At 40.1% G+C, this 24,063-nt stretch overlaps 3 protein-coding genes across 7 annotated transcripts in view; 1 reads left to right on the top strand and 2 right to left on the bottom strand.

The window, feature by feature from the left end:
- Nucleotides 1-3,135, top strand: part of mcm3ap (minichromosome maintenance complex component 3 associated protein) — a 20,779-nt gene extending 17,644 nt beyond the window's left edge. Inside the window, exons 25-29 of the mRNA XM_061664863.1 lie at nucleotides 251-547; nucleotides 634-763; nucleotides 1,054-1,239; nucleotides 2,002-2,155; nucleotides 2,345-3,135. Of these exons, the coding sequence (XP_061520847.1) occupies nucleotides 251-547; nucleotides 634-763; nucleotides 1,054-1,239; nucleotides 2,002-2,155; nucleotides 2,345-2,512 (935 nt within the window). The 3' untranslated portion in view covers nucleotides 2,513-3,135. The remainder of the gene's footprint in view (nucleotides 1-250; nucleotides 548-633; nucleotides 764-1,053; nucleotides 1,240-2,001; nucleotides 2,156-2,344) is intronic.
- LOC133395722 (histone-lysine N-methyltransferase SETDB1-A-like) lies at nucleotides 2,990-12,025 on the bottom strand. 5 transcript variants are annotated; one of them, XR_009767275.1, is made up of 10 exons: nucleotides 11,955-12,025; nucleotides 10,590-10,764; nucleotides 9,793-10,094; nucleotides 8,920-9,669; nucleotides 8,190-8,385; nucleotides 8,044-8,117; nucleotides 7,774-7,797; nucleotides 3,967-4,157; nucleotides 3,164-3,389; nucleotides 2,990-3,010 (listed from the first exon to the last, which is right to left on the bottom strand). XR_009767275.1 is itself a non-coding variant. In XM_061664864.1 (9 exons), the coding sequence occupies exons 2-9, from the start codon at nucleotides 10,757-10,759 to the stop codon at nucleotides 3,303-3,305; spliced, it is 1,794 nt and encodes a 597-aa protein (XP_061520848.1). In that variant the 5' UTR covers nucleotides 10,760-10,764; nucleotides 11,955-12,025; the 3' UTR covers nucleotides 3,102-3,302. The 5 variants fall into 5 exon arrangements, 4 of the variants coding, with proteins under 4 accessions (XP_061520848.1, XP_061520849.1, XP_061520850.1 ...); XM_061664864.1 differs by lacking the exon at nucleotides 2,990-3,010 and having other exon boundaries at nucleotides 3,102-3,389; XM_061664865.1 differs by lacking the exons at nucleotides 2,990-3,010; nucleotides 11,955-12,025 and adding an exon at nucleotides 11,777-11,860 and having other exon boundaries at nucleotides 3,102-3,389.
- A 737-nt stretch (nucleotides 12,026-12,762) lies between these two features.
- On the bottom strand, nucleotides 12,763-24,063 carry LOC133395371 (histone-lysine N-methyltransferase SETDB1-B-like). Its single transcript, XM_061664173.1, has 8 exons — nucleotides 23,819-24,063; nucleotides 22,431-22,517; nucleotides 21,982-22,272; nucleotides 19,358-19,525; nucleotides 17,283-17,484; nucleotides 16,033-16,106; nucleotides 14,311-14,501; nucleotides 12,763-14,216 (listed from the first exon to the last, which is right to left on the bottom strand). Exons 1-8 carry the CDS (start codon nucleotides 23,880-23,882, stop codon nucleotides 14,112-14,114), a joined length of 1,182 nt encoding a protein of 393 aa, XP_061520157.1. The 5' UTR covers nucleotides 23,883-24,063; the 3' UTR covers nucleotides 12,763-14,111.

Below are 24,063 nucleotides of genomic sequence, written 5' to 3' on the forward strand. Positions count from 1 at the left end.
GGTGAACTTTCCATTTGTGCAACATTAACAATGTTACAAACACGTAAACGAGGAGTGTAAGGTACACCAAATCTTAAAAACAAGATGCCCTTTGACTCCTTGGCATTGCATCATTCATCATTAGATGACATCATTTGTCATTAAAGTCAAGCCAGTTTTATTTAGAGCGCCCCAGGGGAAGGTGCCCCCGGTCATCCAACTCACGACTCATTGTTTATCTTCCTAAATGTATTCTTTGTTGTTTTTCTAGACTCCTGGTCTGAGCTGTGCTCGACCATCTATCGCTATGCCGATCAGCTCGTAGTGACACGCGGCGGTCAGCCCCTACTCATGTCACGTCTGGAAAATCTACTCGAGCGTGTCAGAATTAAAGAGCACCACAGGAGAACTTCTGCTTCCAAGCGAAGCTTGAACTTCTGGCATGATGATACTCACGATGCCGTGTGTCCAGCATATAGTACTCCGATCCCTTGGGTTGACGTGCTCGTCATCTGCATTGACCACAAACTCAAAGACTGGCAGCTCCCTGGACCACCCGTCTGTGAAGGTGGGGGTACTGTATTTTCTTTGTTTACCCCCTGTTGTTCCCAATGAAACGTGATCATAACAATAGAGCTTCTTTCTCTCGACAAGATGCTACGACAAAAGATGGGGAGATCCTGGTTTACTATCTTAGCGAGTCATCGAAGGGCTTCCACCCGCCCGAGGACTGGATCGAGGCTGTCCGAATGACTCACAGGGAGAAACAGCGAGATGACAAAGGGTACGCACGTTCTCTAAAGCTCCTTTTACGCTGCATTGTACCTCTGCTCTTTTCACCTTTTAACACTTTTCAATTGGAAAAAGCAGGGAAAGTGATCTGTCGCATAATCTTGGTTCATCTTTTTGTCATGTTATTAGATAAGTATCCACTCTTAACTCGCCCTACATTATTTACGCCGCACAGTTCGTGCCTCTTATTGTGTGGTCACAGAACAAATTAAAGGTGTAAGTTAGGCTACCTCAGTACTGTCATGAAAAAAGCCGTCTCTCTCACTTTCTCCCTCCCTGAAGGACAAGTTCATCTGCCTGCCCTACACCCAACAGCCTGCCAGTCAGGCAGATATTGTTCCCGAGTTTGCTGGAGCCCCTGGAGGCTCAGGAAGCCCCTCTGGACATCTCCCACACCCCCAAAGCAGTAGAGGTGCTCACCCATAAGGTGTTCCAGACTTTAGAAGAGGAGAAGGCTCAAAGCAGAAGGTACAGTTCCTGCCCAATTAGTACAATTATTTGCAAGCATACAGTGAAGCCTAGTTTATTGCAGGGGTAAGTTCTAGGCCCACCCACGATTGGTGAAAAACATAACGCATAGAGACCATATAAAAACATTTATTTCTATGTTCGTTTCCTCCAACGTACTTTAAACGCATTCAAACCTATTAAACCACACAAACTTATGAGAACACACTTTTTTGCGGATGCAAGATCCCAACTACTCGTGAAACCCCTTACACGCTTGTCTTTATTCAATCGTAAAACCGGTAAAGACACTGTTCTGACACTTTTGCAAATTATTACATACCTCAGAAATAACACCATCTATTTTACGGTCTGTGAGTGTAAAATGGCTGCCACATCCTTGATGCCTCAGCTGTAATTGCAACAACATAATGAGTTTCTCTCCCGTGCCGTTAACGGTAAAGACAGCTTGAGTGACAAAGACGGACCATTTGTAATAGAACCGGGAAAAGGAACCCCGAAGACACTAACATGCGTTTGCGTTAGTTTTAATTGACTAAGGCATCTTAAGCAAAAGGAGCTAAATCCTGTATAACCGTGGCATTACCAAGAAGTGGGTGTGCCTCCAAAATTGAGGAAAATATTAACATAAAAAATGCTTCAAAATCTACAGCGAGTCAGTGCAAGAACGATGAACCGTGATCTAGCAGGGGTTTGCTATTTTTCCTTCAATTAAAGCTGTATCATTTTGCACACATGAATTGCCGCTGCACGTCTTTACAGGAGCACACAGCAGCTCCAGCGCTGGCTCGACGGTGGCGACTGTGTGGACGACTGGTCTACGCCGCTCCTCCTCCCATCCTCCATCTTGCTCTCCATGCCCGCTTTTCTAAAGCACGCACCCTCAGGCAAGCCTTCGGGTGCTGTTTTCACTAAGGTTTGACATCTCCATTCGTTCCACCCACTTCACTTATTCACAGACATACAGTTCATTGTATCCCAGTAAGGGAGTAGTACACTGATTCATATTTTGAAACGGTACTTCTCAAGAAAGATCCAAATTTCATCCATTTTTTTATAGCGAACAGGATTGAGAATGAAAAGCATTTATGGCCATTGTTTCCAGGAAGCACACAGCTTTGCGCCACAGAAGGAAGACAAGTGGTGCCAGAGGAGTCGTTTGTCACTGACTGAGCGAGTGAAGGACCTTCAGCAGCAGATTGAAGCAAGCCAAGAGGAAGAGTTGGCCTGTAAACTGAAACTGAGTGCGATGATGAGCATTGTTGAAGACTGAATGAAAATACTTGGATTTGTTTTTATAAGGCCCTAGTTTTCTACGTTCTTTCATTATCAACTCATGCGTTTGCATTGAAAGTGTTTTATGTGATTACGAAACTTTTCTTTGACCATTGTAAGTTGTTGAGCCAACATTAAAAGCGAAAACTGTATTCATTTCAGCCACTCAAGTAAATTAATTGGTGGACCCTGCAGTGGATTAGCACATGTTGCTCACACCATCTATGACTTACACCACCTGATTTACTGGAAGGTGTAGTCTAATAATAGCGTCTTGTAAGATTTAAGACTAAATACTTTGGCTCCCCTGAAAGCCATCCACTAGTTAAGAGTGGATGTACGAAGTGTCAGAAAAGCTCCAGGACTGGTGTAATAAAGTATGTAGTTCACATCCAAACTGCAGGTTTCCACTTTGGTTGTCTGCCTCAACTCTTGCCTCTTGCACACTGAACAAGGCAAATGCCGCTGGATCGCTTTGTAGACGAGCTGGCCCACGCTGAAGAGGAAAAGTCGCAGTATTTGACCATATGTTCAGGTGTACCTAATGGATCAACTTGTCATTTGTGTCAAATTAGGCATGACAAAAATTAAGAAATGCTTTTTTATTCTTAATAAAACAATACAAGAAATAACTATTAAAATAGTTTACCTTTCAGCTTGCTTTATCCTTTGATGTACTTCTGAAATGACTGACTAAAACCTCATCCAACACAAAAAAGCGATGATGGCTGTGATCGGACACAGCGGAAAGGTCACAAGAGGCACGTGGCTTCCATTGTCCAAAAACATTAAGAGTCCTTTTGCAAGTTCTTCATTTTAGCCATGTATTCCAAGCGCCACGAGCCCCTGTAGATCCATTCCTTACGTTGACTTCCCTAAAATTGACAACACAAACATTTTATTCCCTCAAATAATGTGAAACCCCTGTATATTCGCTGTTTGGACTTCGCACTTAAATCATAAAGATTAACATATCGCCTTAAACGATAACTTAGTTTGTGGCCATGACTACAGTCTGACTGCAGACAACTGATCAAACTGACAGACAGCCGGCATGGCACACAGCATGAAGCGGAGTAAACACAGTTGGGAAAGCATGCGCGGATTTGAGGGCGCACAGCGTTTGTTTGAGAGAGCCGTGTGCCCTCTTGCCCCTCATACTTTGGGCACCGCTGTATTACTTTGGTGCGATCTTGTGACATATTGGTGTCAAGGAACCACGGTGAAGTGAATTGAGGAGTTTCATTTCGCCCAAAATTGTGCTTTCCTGCCGTCTGGTGCCATCTTGGTGTCAAGGAATTATGTTGCAGTGAGTTGAAGAGTTTCATGTAAACAGAAACACTGCTTTGCCACCATTATGTGGCATCTATAGCCAATTACAAACCAAATGGAGTGGACTTGTAGATTTTCCCTATTCGCAGCAGGGCTCGGCAATATTGTGATTATACTGACCACAAAGAGGACCTGCATCAGGCTACAGTCGACCAGCAGGACCACACAGATTTGCTGAACTCCATCAAGCTCCACATTTAGGCTTTGTCCATTTTTGCACTGGGCGAGGGGAGGGTAAGGCCAGACCTTTATATAGTCCTTCACAAACTCCCGATGAGAAGTGTTGGTTATGTCATCCATAGGGTCCTCCACTGTCACAGAACAAGAATGAGTCAGGGAAAGCTACTCTGAATGAATGCATGCATACATGTAAACAAGTACAACATACATACACACATCATTAGCTTAATAACATAATTGCATTATATAAAAAAGTATTTAGTCAGCCACCAATTGTGCAAGTTCTCCCACGTAAAAAGATGACAGAGGCCTGTCATTTTCATCATAGGTATACCTCACCAATGACAGATCAAATGAGGGAACAAAAAAAAACACAAAAACAAAACCCAGAAAATCTCATTGTCTGCTTTTCGAAGAATTTATTCGCACATTATGGTCAAAAAAGGAGTATTTGGTCAATAACAAAAGTTCATCTCAATACTTTGTTATATAGCCTTTGGTGGCAATGACAGAGGTCAAACATTTCCTCAGTCTTCACTAGGTTTTCATACACTTGCTGCCCATTCCTCCAGTGATGTTTTGGGGCTGTCGCTGAGCAACACAGACTTTTCAACTCCCTCCACATTTTCTATGCGGTCGAGATCTGGAGACTGGCTAGGCCACTAGCCAGGACCTTGAAATACATCTTACGAAGCCACTCCTTCGTTGCCCGGCTGGTGTGTTTGGGATCATTGTCAGGCTGAAAGACGCAGCCACGTTTAGTCTTCAATGCCCTTGCTGATGGTGGAGGTTTTCACTCAAATCCTCACAATACATGGTCCCATTCATTCTTTCCTTTACACGGCTCCGTCTTCCTGGTCCCTTTGCAAAAAAAACAACAACAACAAAAAACAGCTCCAAAGCATGATGTTTCCGCCCCCATGCTTCACAGTAGCTATGGTGTTCTTTGGATGCAACACAGCATTCTTTCTCCTCAAAACACGACAAGTTGAGTTTTTACCAAAAACTTCTATTTTGGTTTCATATGACATTCTCCCAATCCTCTTCTGGATCATCCAAATGCTCTCTAGCAAACTTCAGACGGGCCTGGACATGAACTGGCTTAAGCAGGGGGACACGTCTGGCACTGCAGGATTTGAGTCCCTGGCCGCGTGGTGTGTTACTGATGGTAGCCTTAGTTGCTTTGGTCCCAGCTTTCTGCAGGTCATTCATTAGGTCCCCCCCGTGTGGTTCAGGGATTTTTGCTCACGGTTCTTGTGATCATTTTGACCCCAAGGGGTGAGATCTTGCGTGGAGCCAAAGATCGGGGGAGCTTATCAGTGGTCTTGTATGTCTTCCATTTTCTAATAATTGCGCCCACAGTTGATTTCTTCACACCAAGCTGCTTACCTATTGGAGATTCAGTCTTCCCAGCCTGGTGCAGGTCTACAATTTGGACCAAATACTTATTTTCCATCATAATTTGCTAATAAATTCTACAAAATCAGACAATTTTCAGCATTTTTTTTCTTATTTTGTCTCTCATAGGTGAGGTATACCTATGATGAAAATTACAGACCTCTCATCTTTTTAAGTGGGAGAACTTGCACAATTGCTGGCTCAGTAAAAACCTTTTTTCCCCACTGTATATATGTGTGGGTTCAAACAAAACGCGCTCTGTCCTGAGTTGTTTAACACATCTAGATGTAAATACTATGAAATAGAAGCTGGAATTCTGGACTTTTGTCTCATATTCATCTTTTGATCTGAAACCCAAAACCAAAACGTCTTCAGTATACAACAAAAACAAAGGAATTGACCTTGCCGTTCCAGTACTTTGAGGGGACTGAATAGATACACACACATATATACATACATACATAAATATATACGCAGACCCGTTCCAAAAGAATCTGAATATCATGGAAAAGTTTATTTCCATAATTCCTTCAAAAAGTTAAACATTTATAGATTATAGATTCAGGGCCCACAACTTAAAACAATTTTTAGTATCATAATACAACCCCAATTCCAATTAAGTTGGGCCATTGTGTTAAACATAAATAAAAAGACTACAATGATTTGCAAATCATGTTCAACCTATATTTAATTGAATACACTACAAAGACAAGCTATTTCATGTTCAAATTGATGAACTTGATTGTTTTTAGCAAATAATCATTAACTTGGAATTTTATGGCTGCAACACGTTCCATAAAAGCTGGGACAGGTGGCAAAAAAGACTGAGAAAGTTGAGGAATGCTCATCCAACACCTGTTTGGAACATCCCACAGGTGAACAGGCTCATTGGGAACAGGTGGGGGCCATGATTGGGTGGAAAAGGAGCTTCCTTGAATTGCTCAGTCATTCACAAGCAAAGATGGGGCGAGGTTCTCCTCTTTGTGAACAAGTGCGTGAGAAAATAGTCCAACAGTTTAAGGACAATGTTCCTCAACGTACAATTGCAAGGAATTTAGGGATTTTATCATCTACGGTCCATAATATCATCAAAAGGTTCAGAGAATCTGGAGAAATCACTGCATGTAAGCGGCAAGGCCGAAAACCAACATTGAATGCCCGTGACCTTCGATCCCTCGGCCGGCACTGCATCAAAAACCGACATCAATGTGTAAAAGGTATCACCGCATGGGCTCAGGAACACTTCAGAAAACCAATGTCAGTAAATACAGTTCGGCGCTACATCTGTAAGTGCAACTTAAAACTCTACAATGCAAAGCAAAACCCAATTATCAACAACACCCAGAAACGCCGCCGGCTTCTCAGGGCCTGAGCTTATCTAAGATGGACTGATGAAAACTGTTCTGTGGTCTGAAGAGACTACATTTAAAATTGTTTTTGGAAATTGTAGACGTCGTGTCCTCCGGGCCAAAGAGGAAAAGAACCATCCGGACTGTTATGGACGCAAAGTTCAAAAGCCAGCATCTGTGATGGTATGGGCGGTGTTAGTGCCAATGGCATGGGTAACTTACACCTCTGTCATGGCACCATTAATGCTGAAAGGTACATACAAGTTTTGGAGAAACATATGCTGCCATCCAAGCAACGTCTTTTTCATGGACACCCCTGCTTATTTCAGCAAGACAATGCCAAACCACATTCTGCACGTGTTACAAGGGCGTGGCTTCGTCGTAAAAGAGTGCGGGTACGAGACTGACCTGCCTGCAGTCCAGACCTGTCTCCCATTGAAAATGTGTGGCGCATTATGAAGCGTAAAATACGACGACGGAGACCCCGGACTGTTGAACAGCTGAAGCTGTACATCAAGCAAGAATGGGAAAGAATTCCACCGACAACGCTTCAACAATTAGCCCAATTTATTGAATGTTGTGAAAAGAAAAGGTGATGTAACACAGTGGTAAACATGACCCTGTCCCAGCTTTTTTGGAACGTGTTGCAGCCATAAAATTCTAAGTTAATGATTATTTGCTAAAAACAAGTTGATCAGTTTGAACATTAAATATCTTGTCTTTGTAGTGTATTCAATTAAATATAGGTTGAACATGATTTGCAAATCATTGTATTCTGTTTTTATTTATGTTTAACACAACGTCCCAACTTCTTTGGAATGGGGGTTGTCTATACACACACACACACACACAAACATATACATACATACATATACAGATATATACATATATACACACACACAAACACATGTGTATATAATATATATATATACATTATATACACACACATACACAAACATTTACATGCGTGTACACAGATACATCAAATCCTTACACTGACCTTTAAACATACCAACAGTCAGCCCTCAACATGTTGAAAAATATAAGTAGTATTAGAACTTAGTTTATGTACAGTGTTTATGAGTGGTTAAAATGAAACCAAACTCTAACCAATATCTAAACCTTTTATCAAGTTAAACACTTTCTGTAAAGTACGCCCTAGTGTTAGTATTATTCTTCATGGGGCAGTTTAAGTTTTCAAACGGCCACGTCTTCCAACGTTGCCCCTCATATAAATGCTCTGCGCTCAGAGAAAAAGGCCCAAACTTACAAGGTATGCACACCAGGTGAAGATGAGGCAGTCCAACGTACACTGGTGTCTGATCGTCAATAAAGACCAGAAACCTAAACAACGTGTCGAATCAGAAGTTGTTGAGAGTTATTCAAAAGATGATGCACACTATGTATTTAACATACCTCTGTTGGTTCTTTCTGCTCGGAAGCTCTGCCACAATGCCTGGCCGGAAAACTTCACCTTCGCTGCGGCCGACCACCACTCGAGCGCCGACGTACAAGTACTCCAGCTTGGATGTGACGCGAAAGGCGATGTGGTGTGAGGAGATGAGGCACTTGGTGTCGTTGTCAAACTGGATCTTATATTTGAGCCTATCATCTGGAGGAAAAAAAGAAGCACACTTTCATTTTGTGACAGCCTGGCCTCCGGTGTAAACCAAATTCCCAGAGAACGTAAAATTCTGATTTTGAGGGACGAGGAAGGGGTCCTTTCGGGCCTCTTAGGCCTGTGGGACTTGGAGAAAGCCGAGGGAATGGCGCGTGTACCACTACACCATCAGTGACCGACAAATAGTCCTCTATGAAGTAAAACTTTATAAACAATAAAATCAAATCAAAACAATCACATAAATGGAGTGTGAAGCATTAAACAGTCCGTGGTTCACGATGTAATGCTGCATCCAATTCAGTGCGTTGCGCTGTCTGGATAATACATGTATAATACACTCATGCAAACAAAAAGAATAGACTTCTTCTTCTACTGTACTACGTACGACGCAGTAAATTGGTGTAATATTACTCTTTTTTGCAGGGGATGAATAATAAATGCCTGCGAGTATTGTTATATTTAAATATAAATATGATATATTTGAACCCATTACTTGTGCAAAACCAGAACACAAATTCTCCTTACCCATTTTGATCATTCCCACCACTTTCCCTGGCAGCCAACACATGGATTTCATCTTGGCCAAGACCTTCAGATTGACTTTGATCTTAATTTTGGGCACTTTAGTGGGCACCTTACAGGATCCCTCTGGTGACTGGCAGCATGTTGATATTACGCACACAGTTTCTACTGTGCCCACTGACTTAGTGTTGCTCACAATAGCACTTTCTGTTGACTTTGAGTTACAGGAGGATTTTTGCATATCCACTGTCTTAGTGTTGCTCACGGTGTCCTTCGTTATTGGGCTCGTTTTCCACGAGGATTTTTTTGCAACCTTTGTCTTCGTGTCCACCGATGATTCTGATGTTTGCCTCGCACGACTCTTCACAGGCCATTTAACGTTGAAACGCCGTCTTTTGTTTGGTGACGGCGCCACTGAATAAACTGAATCGTTTGTGCTGTCATTCAACTCAGAGTCACTGTTTGATGAGCGCTCCACTACATAATCGGAATCGTTTATTCTGTGATCTGACTCAGATTCAACAAGGCTTGAGTGCTCATCGTTACTGCTGCAATCTTCAGGACTTTGTCGACGTGAAGCCCGAAGTTCGCATTCGGGAAGTCTGGTCAAGACAACCTTTGCCTGTCTCGTTAAAGAGACTTTAACAAGGCCGTGACGGTCATTTAAGTTGCCGTTGGGTATAGGAGTGCAACGTCTTGATGGACTACTACAAACGTCTACTTCAGCATCACATGGCGATGAAGGGGAGATCCCTGCAAATAGAAAAAGTACATCATGAACACAAATGAATTGAAAAATTCTATGGATCTGAGCCAAACTAAAGTAGCTTGCTTGGTGGAAATATAGGCTTTGGATGAATTCATTTACTAATTTACCAGCACTTGATGACTTGATTTTGTTGGCATCGTTATCATGATGACTTGATTTCGAGGGCATCTGCATTTTGATGACATCTTCTTCATCATGATGACTTGATTTTGATGACAGCCTCATTTCGATGACATCCTCCTCATCAGGACTCGATTCCGATGACATCATTTCAATGACATCCTCCTCGTCACGGTGACTTGATTTCGATGACACGCTGGTTTCGATGACCTCCTCGTCATCATCGGTGTCTTCCCAACCCAGAAAAGCGTACTGCTCCTTCACGATGGCTTCATACGCTGCCACAGAGCTGCAAGACACCGACGTACCGAGGGGAGAAAGGAAGAAGAAATGAAAACCAAAGTACCTCTCATATACAAGAAGAAGAGATAAATAATTTGATCTACGGTGCCGTGAAAAAGTCTTGGACCCCTTCTCAAATTCGTATGTTTTTGCATAGTTTCCCCACTTTAATGTTTAAGATTATCAAACACAAGAAAATATCAGAAAGAGATATAACCCAAGTAAACATAAAATGCTTTTTTTTTTTTTTTTTTTTTTAAAAAGGTGATGCTATTTATTAAGGGAAAAATACTATTCAAAGCTATCTGGCCCTGTGTGCAAAAGTAATGGCTCCCCTTGTTATGTTGTGAATTAACAGTGGCTAAACTGTTTGGAAAAGGGCGCACCATTTAAAGGATAATTTGACTTACATTTACAACTTTTCCAGGTTTTGGAAATGACCGCTGCTCTAATTCATAAGTCAAAGAATAATTGTACCTACGCCAAGTCACGTCACACTCACTTGCTGAGTTCCAGGAGTCGGTCAGCTTGTTTCTTCCACTTTTCCAGAAGAGGCTGCAAAAGATTGCATTGCTCCAGCACATCAGGGGGGATCACGCCCATATTTTGTACAGTCTCCGAAATCCAACTCTGGAGGTCTTCTTGGGTCATCGCCATCTCATTCCCCTCCATAATCACTGAAATATGCAAAGAGACAGATTTTAGTTGAGCGCAGGCGTGATTGCAAGCAAGGATTTGGAACTAAAAGTGATGTCACAATATTCACAATATCGTTGTGGTCTTGCATCGGTACAAAATAATGAACAGTTGTGCTTAAAATTTGGTTTTGGGACGGCAATACGAAGCCACGCCGCTTCGCGAGAATGCTTTGCTAAGAGGAGGAAAAGAAACTATGTACCAGTCCCATGATTATGGTATTGATTTTTATTTGGCTGTTTCTGAACCAGCGTTGCCTTTCAGAGTGTTACTGAATTTCTGATTTCACTTGTATTTTTTGACTCAATTAACAATAAATAATCACTGTTAATAGACAGTATGCCATTTCTAATGTTATAAAATAAAAAAATAAAAATAAAAAATAAAAAAATCTGACAATGAATACTGTCAAATTCGTGACCAGACAATTACTCAATGGAAAGTTTTGTTATTGTGAGCGTAGCATGATTATTGCTGTTGCAATAATAGCACTTTGCAGATACAGTATACGATTGTAAACATCGGATGCCTTTTTCCACACAAACCTCTGGGAAAACGTACAGAAATTACTAAAGTCTACCGAGAAGGACTCGGCTAGCAAGAAAAAAAAAAAGAAACAAAAAAAAAAAGAACAAACTTGACTCCACTTGTACCGTGAAGCTTCCCGCAGTATCATGAGTCGTAGTGCGAGTGTTAAAAATGATTGAAGCAATTGTGCTAACGGTGTACAGGTTGGGAGAGCATCACAACAATCACGTGTTAACCCTCCTGCCAACATTCAAACGGTTAGCCAAGTTTCTGTTTCAGGTCCGGTTTGTATGTGGAGGTCGTTTTCAGTTGATCAAGAAGACGAGTTTGGGCAAGCCTTAAAGGTTTCATCCACCCTATTTTGTCTCGTGATAGACGAGTGACCGCAACATAAGCATCACGACACAAAATGTGTGTAAAATTAAATCATTATTATTGTATTACGAGGGTTAAAACTAAACAAACCTGAAAATGGCGGTCGGCAATTAGAACGCAAAGGCCCACATACACGCACCCGTAGGTACGTCCCCCCCCCAATTTGTCGCTTGTGGATACGATGTTCAGGTATGGTGCCATGCGTTTCACGTGCAGCCCGATACCGTGCAGTAACGATATAAAAACGAAACACGAAAACCTGCCTCACCTTCGACGTTTTTCCATCCCCCGAAAAACTACACGCAGTGCTGCATGATGGGTCGTCGTCTTCTTCATTCAACATTCAAGCCACGGCTGCCCCCCCGTGGTCATATGTACAAACAACATGCCTTTTTGTGATCCATTATGCATTGTTGGACCCAATCAGGGAAGATTCAACAAGCAAACGTTTTGGTTATCAAGGTTATTTAGAGGTCGAGCCACATGGAGTAGTAAAAATATCAAAAATGGATCTTGAAATATTGGCTCCTAGGATCAACGGGATTTGCAAATCATTGTATTCTGTTATTTATTTATGTTTAACACAACGTCCCAACTTCATTGGAATTGGGGTTGTATAAACAAAAAAAACATTCACAACTACGGGCAATTTAGAGTTTCAATTAACCTACCATGCATCTTTTTGAATGTGGGAGGAAACCGGAGCACCCGGAGAAAACCCACGCAGGGACGGGGAGAACATGCAAACTCCAAATAGGTGAGGTACTCAGCTACTCAGAACTGTGAGGAAGATGTGCTAACCAGTTGGTTACCGTGCCTCCTGAAACAAAAAATGAAAATCTTTCAAATTTTAGGGGTGCGGGGATGCAATTTAGGGGGTCCTTGAGCACCTCCAAAACAGTCTAGAAACACCTATGGACCAAATCATGGAACATTTGGTCGTGATTAAAAATAAATAAATAAATAAAATAAATAAATAAATTTTTTAAAAAAAAGTATTTTTGACATACATTTGGTATTTCTACTTCCACATCCCCCCCACCCCCCAGAAAAGGCAATTTCTACATTTTCTACAATGACTTTCAGTTTGTTTTATTAGGATATTGTAAATGCTGCAACATACAAGAAATAATAGCATTGATGGATAAAGGAACAAGAACTGCATACAATTCAATTTAAACAGTTTTTGAACTAAATTCTAACATTTAGCAACTAAAAACATCATGAAATATTTTAAATACAGAAGAACCTTGGTTTACGAATTTACTCTGTTCTGACTTTGTTCACGAATCAAAACATTAGCAAACTAAGATAATGTTGCCAGAAGTAAATATGCAATCCGCTCTCTGCGAAATGTAACGACAAAACAGGTCAGCGAACCTCCTGTGTAAGAAACTGAACTTGCTAAAATTGTGTTTTCTTTATGGCTGGTGTCTTAGGGTAAATACATAGTTATTTTAACAAATATGATTTATGTAAACACGCACAAAGCCTGCAGATGTTTAAAAGTTCTTAAGGCGTTTTGTCAGTCCTCTTCGCCATTCATCCGAGCGAGGAGTAAGTGCTTCGACCTGTTTCACCGAATGCGGAAGTAGGTTGTGCATATACCGGATTAATTCGTTCCAGCACCAGAACCAAGTTAGAATTTTTTTTTTTTTTTTTTAATAGCTGTGTGGATAAAAATAGATACTGTTGGATATAAAAATAAGGAAATACCTTCACTATACTGATGCCCATTTCGAGCAAATAAACAGCTGCAATTAACGACGCATGATGGAGCCAATGTTTACATGGCATGAGGAAAAGCACAACTGAGCCTCTGCAGCCATCCCAAAACAGTTATAAATAGAGCTTGAACAGGTAATTTTTCTGTAAAAATGTCATTGGTAAACCACAATGTTCATCAAGCTGGTAATTCGTAAACCGAGGTTCCACTATATAACATTTTATCAATAAGAATGCACAACAGAGAACATTAGTCTTTGTCTTCAGGTGAACCTCTTTACCTTAAAAAAAAATAAAAAATAAAATAAAATAAAAAATCATAAAAAAAAAAAAAAAAACTTCGGAAGATTCATTAACCTCTATTGTTACTGGGTTTCCTCAGTTGCATTAAATATAATGCACATGGTTGCCTAAAACACAGCTGCTCTGGAATGACTATATACACAATTTACACCTTTCCAGAAAAACAAACCCTAAACACTGACAAAAATCTTTTAGTAGTTGTTTAAATTGAAATATAGCAATCCACCCAGTAATTCACCAAGCACATTTGTACAATCCACTGGAGAGAAATCTAACTCAAACAAATAAAAAGTCAGCCAATTACGGTTTTAAAAAAAAAAAAAAAAAAAAAGGTATTTTCCAGAGAAATTCAAAGTCAGGTCGTAGTTACAATGACAGACTTGTAACTGGAGTCAGATCACTGTTCACCTGCTTCAGCTTCTCGTCTCCTCAGTTCCAAAAACCTCGGCATATGCGACAGTCGTAAGGAGCCACGGTGAATCCACTCTTTGTGCTGATTACACTGAGGGCATGACAAAATAACAAGTGTCATCCAAACCAATCGGGCAAAGGAGTATGAGTATTAGACAAACGGACAAGTAAAAGGTGGGACGAACCTCCGAAACCACCATTATCAAGCTGCAGTCGACCATCTCCACTTTGCACCTCTGCTGGACTCCATTAAACTCCACGGAGGCATTCTGACCAGGCTTGTACTGAGTTAAATGAGGGTATGGCCAGTCCCTTATGTACTGCTTCATAAAACGTTTGTGAGTGTCGTCCTGAATGTCATCTGTGGGGTCTGGTACTGTTGGGAGACAAAGGTAGCATTGTAATTACCACACAGTTATGCAGGTTTAAACCAAATGCAGCTTGAAGACCACGACAGAAGTATACCGTTATTTTTTTGTTTTTTTTTTGACCGCTTGACTGACTGGGAGCATTTCCTGCCGACACGTTTGCTTATACAGAGGAAAAGCGGACGTGGCTCAGGACAGCATGCAGGGGGAAGGGTGCGTGACGGAGGACGCTAAAGCCACGCCCCCAGTAGGCATATAGTGCCGGGGTGTGCATTGTGCAAAACAACATCGGTTTGGCTAAGGACCCCCGAAAATGGCACCTACGAAGAGACACGCTTACAAAGCACAGTTTAAACTGCAAGCTATCAGTTACGCGGAGGAACATGGGAATCGAGCAGCCGCGAGAGAATTCAAGATCAACGAATCCATGGTTCGCAAGTGGAGGAAGCAGGAAAATGAGCTTCGCCAAGTCAAGAAGACGAAGCCGAGCTTCCGCGGAAACGAGGCGAGGTGGCCTTTACTAAGACTAGGAGGCAGCGGCGAGCGAGTTGCGCCACAATTTGTGAACGGATTGTGGATGCTTGGGCAGACACGTTAGTCTGCTTGGACTGTTGTTCGAGCTTTCGTAAAAGTCGGCATCATTTCTGAGGAGCCGCACGGCAACGAGGCTGACTCGAACCTGCCGTGTTTGTTGGAGAACTTGCCCAGCTGTTCATTTCGGATACAGAACATGAGGACTTTGATGGATTTGTGGATGAGGATTGATCAAAAAAATAACGTGAGTACATTGTTAAATACGTCAATAAAGTAGAACCAAACTCAGTTTTGCGCCTGCTGCCTTATTAAAAACATTGCATGCATGCTACCGTATGTTTTACCATGCCTGCGCCCAATAATACGGTGCGCCTTATGTATGTGTTAAATACAGAAATAGACCCCGTAACTGAGACTGCGCCTTTTAATACGGTGCGCCTTGTGGTCGTGAAAATACGGACGGTACAGGAAACTCTGGTGTGGAAAACGTCACAATCTAATGAGATCTGTATATAGAGGTATTTTAGAGTAGGGTTGTCAAACGTCCGGCTCACGGGCCAAAACTAGCCCGTGAGGGGGTTTAATTCAGTCCACAGGATAAATTTGAAAGTTATTGAAGTTGATTTAATTTGAAGTACAATACTATATTTTTCAGTTCCAAACACCTCTGATGTAAAGTTTTGTGTCTTTAAATACAATCACTGTGATCAGATAATATGCACATGTAGATGATAAACTGAAGCAATTATTTTTAAAGAAATATTTGAGGTTGTTTTGTAAAATAAAAAAAGGTTATCTAAAAATATTTTCCTTATATACTTGTGTGGATCAAACGAATCAATTACTTGTCGATTAATAGTTGCACATCTATTGACATTACAGCCGATCATATAAATTTGCATAAAAATGCAAAATATCGGCCGATGCGTAAAGTGAGTTTTCTATGTAGTTATGTGAATCAAGTCAGGTTTTATAGTAAGTACTGTATGAAATTGTCAAACTTACATGGTCTGCACACCAGGTAAAACAATGTTAAGCCAACATAGACAGGTCTGTGGTTATCCAAGAACACCAAAAACCTGAAAATGGAATCAAAATTTTGGTCATTTAAAAATGTGATTTTTCCAAATAAAAACAACTACTTGAAGCACTACACGCTTGAACACGAGTTTCAAATCAAAACACTGCATCTAGAATGTACCTCATTGTAACTGCCCCCCCTTTAGACCCATTTTTATTCATATTTCTGTATTTATAATCTGTATGCGTTTGTTTCCGCCAGAGGCTGTGTTGATCGGGTTGGGATTTAAATGGCGCACATTTTCGTGTACATGTACTCAGATTGACAGACATTTAACGCTGCAGAGTTTAATTAGCAGGCAGTTATGTGTTGGTTTAGCAAAACTTGTAGAAATCATGTAATTATGAATTGGTATAGTGAATAGTAGTAATATAAGTAAATTGGATTTTTTGCCGTAATTGATTTTCACTACGGATCATCTTGTAATGTAATATTTTCTGCTTGTTTAGTTTCACAGTGCCAAGTAAATAAAAAGGACTTTTTGGCCCCCGTCGAGCTTTTCTGCTTTCTTCGTTCGGGCCAAGGGCAGCTACACACATGATTTTATTCAATTACTAGTCAGAGGGCTACGGGTTGATTCATTTACAAATGTATCACATTTTCCAATATTTTTTTTTCTTCGTACTGTGTGACCGCTTACTCAATTTGGAACTGTACTTGAAATTACAAATATTTCCAAGATTAAATAAATTGAAAACATTTACTTCCAATAGGGATTCATTGTGCTAGTGAGAGGAGTGAAGAAGAGAAGCTGTGTGCACCTTTGGCTGTACACCAAGACACGAGTGACGGATATACATTTCACGTCACAATCATATCTGTTTTAGTTAGTATGACTGTTCCCAGTTCCCAGTATGTTCCCATGATGAGCGTGTATGTACTACATTACATTTTGGCATGGTGGAGGAAAAAAATACTATTACAATTGTGGATGGTATGATATGGCACAGCCATATCACTCACTTGCACGACATGTGCCACGTTTACTGTGTCGTGGGCACTGCACTACCATGTTCTAACAGTATTTTTTTTTACTAACCAATTATAGTATTACGTTAGAATCATTGCATCATGAAGAATGGAAATTAGCAGATAATCACCAACATAACTGGAACTTGTGAAAATTCTTTTTTACATGCTCCTTACACACACACACACACACACGTACACACACCTTAGGCGGTTCTTTCTGGTGGGGAGCTCTGCCAAGATACCAGCTCGGAACCGAGTCGTGTCATCCTGACAGTTGACCACCACACGTGCACCGACGTACACCTGCTCCAGCCTCGGTGTGACTTCAAAAGCAATGTGGTGTCCTGACACCAGGCTCCTTCCCTTTTCGTCAAACATAATTTTGTACTTTAATCGTCCATCTTCTATAATGACAAAAAAAAATAATAATAACACAATCAGTGATATACTGTGAAAAATAATTTGCCCTTTCCCGACTTCAGAATTTTTTTTGCTGTGAAGAAAATTTGCCCCTTCTCGATTTCTGAGGGTTGTTTTGCACATTTATTGCACTTAAATGTTTTGAATCATCCAGTTAATTTTAATACCTCAAGGACACCTACCAAGTAAATACAAAGTTCAGTTTCTAAATTAAAATTTTATTTATTAAGGTGAAAAAAAAATCTAAAACTAACTGGCCCTATGTGGAAAAGAGTTAATTGGCTCCCTTGTTAAACTGTGATTAACCAGTTTTTGGAAAGTTTGGAAAGAGTTCAGCCAGGCCTGTTTACTGCCAGATTTGTTGAATCAAGACATCGCTTAAATATGCCCTGTCAGACAAAGTAGACTGCAAGATCAAATAGAAAACAATTCAAAGAAATTAAAAAGCAAATGAGAAACAAGGGATTTTAAATCAATGTGGAAAAGGTTACAAAGCCATTTCCAAAGCTTTGAGACACCAGCAAATCACAGTCAGAATCATTATCCATGAATGAAATAAACTGGGAACAGTGCTAAACTTTGTCAGGAGCGGTCAGCCAACCAAATTTACTCAAGTGTGACGACGACACATCCAGGTCACAAAAGAACCCGGAACGACTTCCGAAGAATTGCAGGCCTCACTGGCCTCGATTAAGGAGAGTGTTCATGACTCAGTCATAAGACACTGGGCAAAAACGGCATCTATGGAAGAGTTCCAGGGCAAACATAGGGCTCATTTGACATTTGCCAAGAAACATCTTGCTGATCCCAAGACCAAAAACATCATGCCAACAGTGGAACATGGGGTGGAAGTGTGATGGTCTTGAGTTGCTTCACTTTTTCAGGACCTGGACAACGTCCTGTGATCAATGGATCAATGAAATGTGCGGTCTACCGCAAAACGCTGCAAGAGATCATCAGGCCATCAGTTCATGCCTTCAAACTCAAGCGCTCTTGGTTATTGGAGCAGGACAACGACTCGAAACATACCAGCAAGATCATCTCTAAATGCTTTAAAACATTTTTCTTTAGCCTAAGTCTGGACTTAAATCGACTGATGCTCTGGTCTTAAACAAGGAGCTCATGCTTAAAAAACCTACAGTAATTAGGTTAAGGGAGCATATACGTTTTCCACATAGGTTTGGCTTTTTCCCCCCTAAATACAAATAAATCGTTCAGAAACGAGATCTATTTGCTTTTGTTATCCCTGTGAGATAAAATTGGTTCGATGATCTTAGACATCTAAGTGTTATAAATATACAGAAAAACTGGAACAGGGTAGGGGCAATTACTTTTTCAAAGCACTGTATATTACATATTTCACACAAAGATTTTGACAACAGATAATACTTGAAATAGCTCCTATTTTAATTGAAGCAATAAAGGGTTGGCTGCTGTGGGTTGGCGACAATTATTTCAGCGGAAGCACTTATTTTCTTACTATTTGTAAAGAAAAAACATTTCTAGTATTTCTGTGGAGGTTGATCCTAGTTAAGGCTCTTGTTTTTTGTTTAAAAAAAAAAGGGAATTATTTGTTTTTCTATCATTAAAAGGGGAAAGAAAATATGGTTCTCCTAAGTTCTAACTAACCCTTAACTACTATGAAATTAACATTGCACATGTAATTACAGCATGTGGAATAAACAAAAAGGTGAAAAATGCTTTTTCAAAGGTGATTTAAAAATAATAAAACTCAACTTGACTTCAATAAAAATGTTTCACAATTTAATTACAAGGGGAAATGTCACAGGGTGAGAGCAGTTGGTACCCATAGAGTATATCATTACCTTTCAAAAGTGAGTTCTAAATTATTCCCACCTTTAGTAACAACCTCCACAATCTGCCCCCGTTGCCACCTCAAGTTCTTCTTCCTGGCCAGCACGGTCGAGCCCACGCTGATTTCCTCCTCGGGGAGGTCAGGGCGCGTCTTACTTGTTTCTTGAGGCACGTAGGCAAATGCTGATGAATCAATTATGGGGGTGTGGTCTGTAAAAAAGGGGGTTAGCACAAAATGTGAATAGCTGTCCATCGATGTCTATACCCCTTATTATGTTCAGAGGTGTGGGGAGATGGAGCCTATCCCAGCTGACTTCAAGCGAAAGGGATTCTGAATCGTGGACTGGTCGCCAGTTAATCACAAGGCACACAGAGAAACAACTATTCACACTCCCATTTACACCATCAGCCAGTGGGAACTGCTATGAAAATCAGGTGAATTAACCACAAAGCCGTCAGTTACCTAAACACGAACACGATAACGCCATTGAGATACAGAGCCCAAACGAAAAGGTTTTAGACCGTGTGGAACCATTTTTGTCTCCTAATCAATATGTGATTCATGTTTTTCAAATTTAGTGTAAGTAAAACCATTTTCTAAGCGTTGACCAGCGCTCTCTCTCTCTCTCTCAAAAAAAAAACAAAAAAAAAACAAAAAAAAAGATTGAACCGTTTATTTCTCGTAACTCAGCGAAAAGCGTGTGGATTATTAACAGAAATTGCGTGGCAGGCAGATGTAAACAGAAAGGCGATTACCGATTGGCACAGAGCTGTCAAATGTTAGGGAACGGCCATATTTTGTTATGTAAATCATTGAATGTTGACTCATTCCAGCCGTAACACTTGCGTACAAATTTTTAAAATGAATTTGCCGAAATAAACACGATATTAAAACAAACAAACGGCTCGCTCACATTGAACGGTCGACCAACCTCCCTGCTTTCAGGGTACTACCACCGGTGAATGCTTAGTCCACGCCATTTTATTACGCCTCCCATCTCGGAGGCGAAAGCTCTCTTTGCGCCCGGTGTCAATGCATTATAAGTCACAAACCATCGCCTCCATGCACCGTGTCGTTATCACCAAAGGAGGATGGGGGGGAAGAACATTAACTAGCACAGTCAGAGATATACAGTGGTTACTGTTTTTCTTTGTTAATAAATCAGCAAAACAACCGCAAGCAATTACGTTTTTTTTCTGTCAACATGGGGTGCCGTGTGTACGTTAATAAGGAAACACATCAACTTAAATGATTTTAACATATGGCTGAAATATAATTAATTAAGTGAAATGGCTGATTTCTTTCTTGTGTATTCAGAATTGCTCTTTAACCAAGCAAAAATTACAACTATTTTATTGAAATAATAACAAAAAAATCTAACATCTGAACACTTGATAACTCGATAACATTTTTAGTAGGCTACTCGAGAACTGCAGCGCTGATTGCTATAAAACATACTTTTGTATTGCAATAAATGCTACACAATTCTTGGGGGGAGTATTTCTAATTCTGTCCGTTGTAGGCAGGTGCTGGTAGGATATGAAGTAGGCTTGACACGATCAGGATTTTTTTGAATGACTTGTTCATTTAACTGTAAATACTTGTGTACTTAATTGCTCGAAGAAATATATTTACAATAAATAACGTATCTTTGTTCAGCCATTTATGCCAGTGAGGCATAGTGACAGGCAGAACAAATAAATGGTCTTCTATTAGATGGCAGGAAGTAAATACAGTAATTAATGTATCCACTTTTTGTGACATGTTTGTTTGTTGGTGTGCCGTGAGATTTTTCAATTGTAAAATATGTGCCTTGGCTCCATTAAGGTTGGAAATCACTGCTCTAGTCACATCGTGTATTCTAATCAGTCAGGTCAAACCAACATCACAACATGATGGAAATTATGGGTGCTAACCTACTGTAATTAAATTACGTTATTGTAATAAAATTTATTCGCACACACCAAAACTTCAGAGCATGATTCAACAGAACGACTGCATGTTCGCTTACAACCGTTAGTGCTAGCACGAGCTTGCTAGGCTACGTAACGTTTTGTTGCCTGCTTACAAGCCGTATCGTATTAAAGGTACGTGAACATACCTCAAGCAAGCCTTAAACGAACGTCCTCTCCCAAGCACCGGTGACAACCAACACACGTTTTCCCCCATTTTGTTCTTATAAACGCACGGCGCAATCCATTGTTGTCGTCGCCATGGTAACAAGTTTATCCGGTCGCGTTTGAGTTGACAAGATGAAGCCCAGTGATCGTAAAAAACGTGATGCAGTGGTATCGGAATACAAGATTTTATTGCAGTCGTGACATAGTACAATCGTGAAACGCCAAATTTGTCTTGTAGTCTGATCCACGCATTACATGTCGTCTGTCTCAGACGTGTTGTCTATCCCACGTTTAAAAAAAAAAAAAAAAAAAAAACTTTATTGGTAGTCAGATATTTACAGCCCTACGTCAAAAGACCCGCGACAAGATTAAAAATGAACTAGCTTTTAGATTCGAATATACTGTACACGACGGCGACGTGGAATAAATGTCTTTTGCGGAGCCGATCAATCGGTGAATTTTGACATTAAAGCCGATCAGCATAAAATGCTAATTATCGGCCAATACCGATCAAATTGCTGTAAAGTCTAATAAGAAGTACTTACCAATGTTGGTGACTTTTTTTTTTTTTTTAGCTTTTGATCTCTTTGCTGATGGATTATCCGAATCACTGGATTCATCATGTTGCTCCATATCAGAATCTGAACTGCTGAGAGATTCATCTTCGCTGTAAAATTGCGGGGGCGTCGGTGGTCGAAGAGCGCTGATCTTATAATCAGGAAGCCTGACCAAAGACACCTCCAGTCTTTTTGATAATCCGTATTCCAAGCGTGTCCTTTTGCACGGAGATCCACTTGTGGAAGGTTCTGACTCACATTGGGATTCAGGCAAGTTTTCTTAAATGATATAATAAAAATGAAAAGGAATATGCTAAAAGCACACATACAAAATACCAGAATATTTGTAGACAAGTAAACTTAACTGGATTTTTCACAAATGATAGAACATTGAGATTGTTTTTCCACGACGCCATAAAAACTCATCCACAACTTACCAAATTCAAACCTTCCCCTCTTTGCACTGGTCTCCTCAAACTGTGACATCGTCACCTCCAACTGATCATCCATCTCCATCATCTCCACTAAAACATACAGAATCCATCAGTCCGTAAAGAAAGAAAACCCCACAATGCTCAGTATGAAAACTTCACAAATAAATCAGGCACTGCTTATCAATTTTGGTCCAAGAGCATTATTTAAAAAACAAATTCATAAAACTGACCCGGACCAAAAATGATAGTACCGTTAACATATTTTGTTGTACAACCTTTTAAGCTAATCACTGCTATTCAACAATTTCTTTCACAGAAAAGTTAAAGAAAAATTTAAAAAGTAACACATTATTATCTGATTAAGGTGTCCGCAGCAGAGCCTGCACCAACTACGCACTTAATGTTGCTGCAGCTGGATAGTCTTTTTTTTTTTTTTTACATGGTCTAATTATGTATGTTATTCTTTTAGCATTAACAGTATATATTATTCAAGTATCTAATATATATATTTTGAGGTGCAACCACCAGTCAATTAATCAAAAACGAATCGGGGATCATATTAATCGTCAACTGTCTTGATCATTTTCGTTTAATCAATTAGATTAACTTTTTTAACCTAAAATCGTCCAAATCCTTGGAATTTCAGCTTCTCAACTGTAAATATTCTCAGATTCCTGTAGTCCTGCATGACAGCTGACTTATTTTGTTTCATTGAAATAAGACATTTGCAAAAATCTGCTTTTATTTTGGAAAAAAAAAAGATCAACATTTTTGCTTAATTTCTGTTACACACCAAATCAGGAACTGATTCATTATCAATTTATGTGTGTTTTATTTTTGCATTGTCAATTTGAAATAATTTAAAAATGTTTTACATACAGTATTTCCATATCTACATCGCTCTCTCTCTGTATATATATATATATATATATATATATATATACACATTAATGTATTACTATCATTTCTGTCCAAAGAACACACAACTTGTTACATCAACAAAACTATTGTGATTACATTTGTTTCGTTTGTATTACAAAGACGTAAAAAGCCAAGAGCGGGAACAACGTCGTGCGTGAAAAAAGTACCACACAAAACCCCAAAATGGACAGATCCAGCGACACATTTTTTTATAATACAGTAACAAGTACTGCACATTTCAAATGTATTTCAAGCCATGTTGTTAAAAATATCCTTACAAAAATAGGCTCAACCTTATTGTTTCTACTTACAGCAGCACCGTTAAAATTGCGAGGCTCATCAATGCACTCTTATGGTAAAGTGACGACAAAAAGAATCAAAAAATCCGACACTCCGCTGCTGAAACGTTGTGACATGTCAACATGCATAAATGGATGCGTTAAGCAATGCGGTACATTTGACTAGCTTACCTGATTTAACGTTACACTCGTCTTCAGAATCGTTGGGCCTGCGAGTTTGTAGCGCAGATAGCATTTAGAGGTAGTTAGAGCTGAAATCAAAGCGTTCCCACCTCGACGACTACTGACTAATATAAATATCCACAAACCAACAAGATTTTTGAGAAGCAATTTTTCTTCTTTTCCCTCTCCTTCGTTCTCCTCCTCTTCTTCTTCTTCTTGTTCTTCTTCTTCGGCGTCTTCTTCTTCTTTTTTAG

Source organism: Phycodurus eques, chromosome 20 (assembly GCF_024500275.1).
Source record: "Phycodurus eques isolate BA_2022a chromosome 20, UOR_Pequ_1.1, whole genome shotgun sequence".
Lineage (NCBI taxonomy): Eukaryota > Metazoa > Chordata > Actinopteri > Syngnathiformes > Syngnathidae > Phycodurus > Phycodurus eques.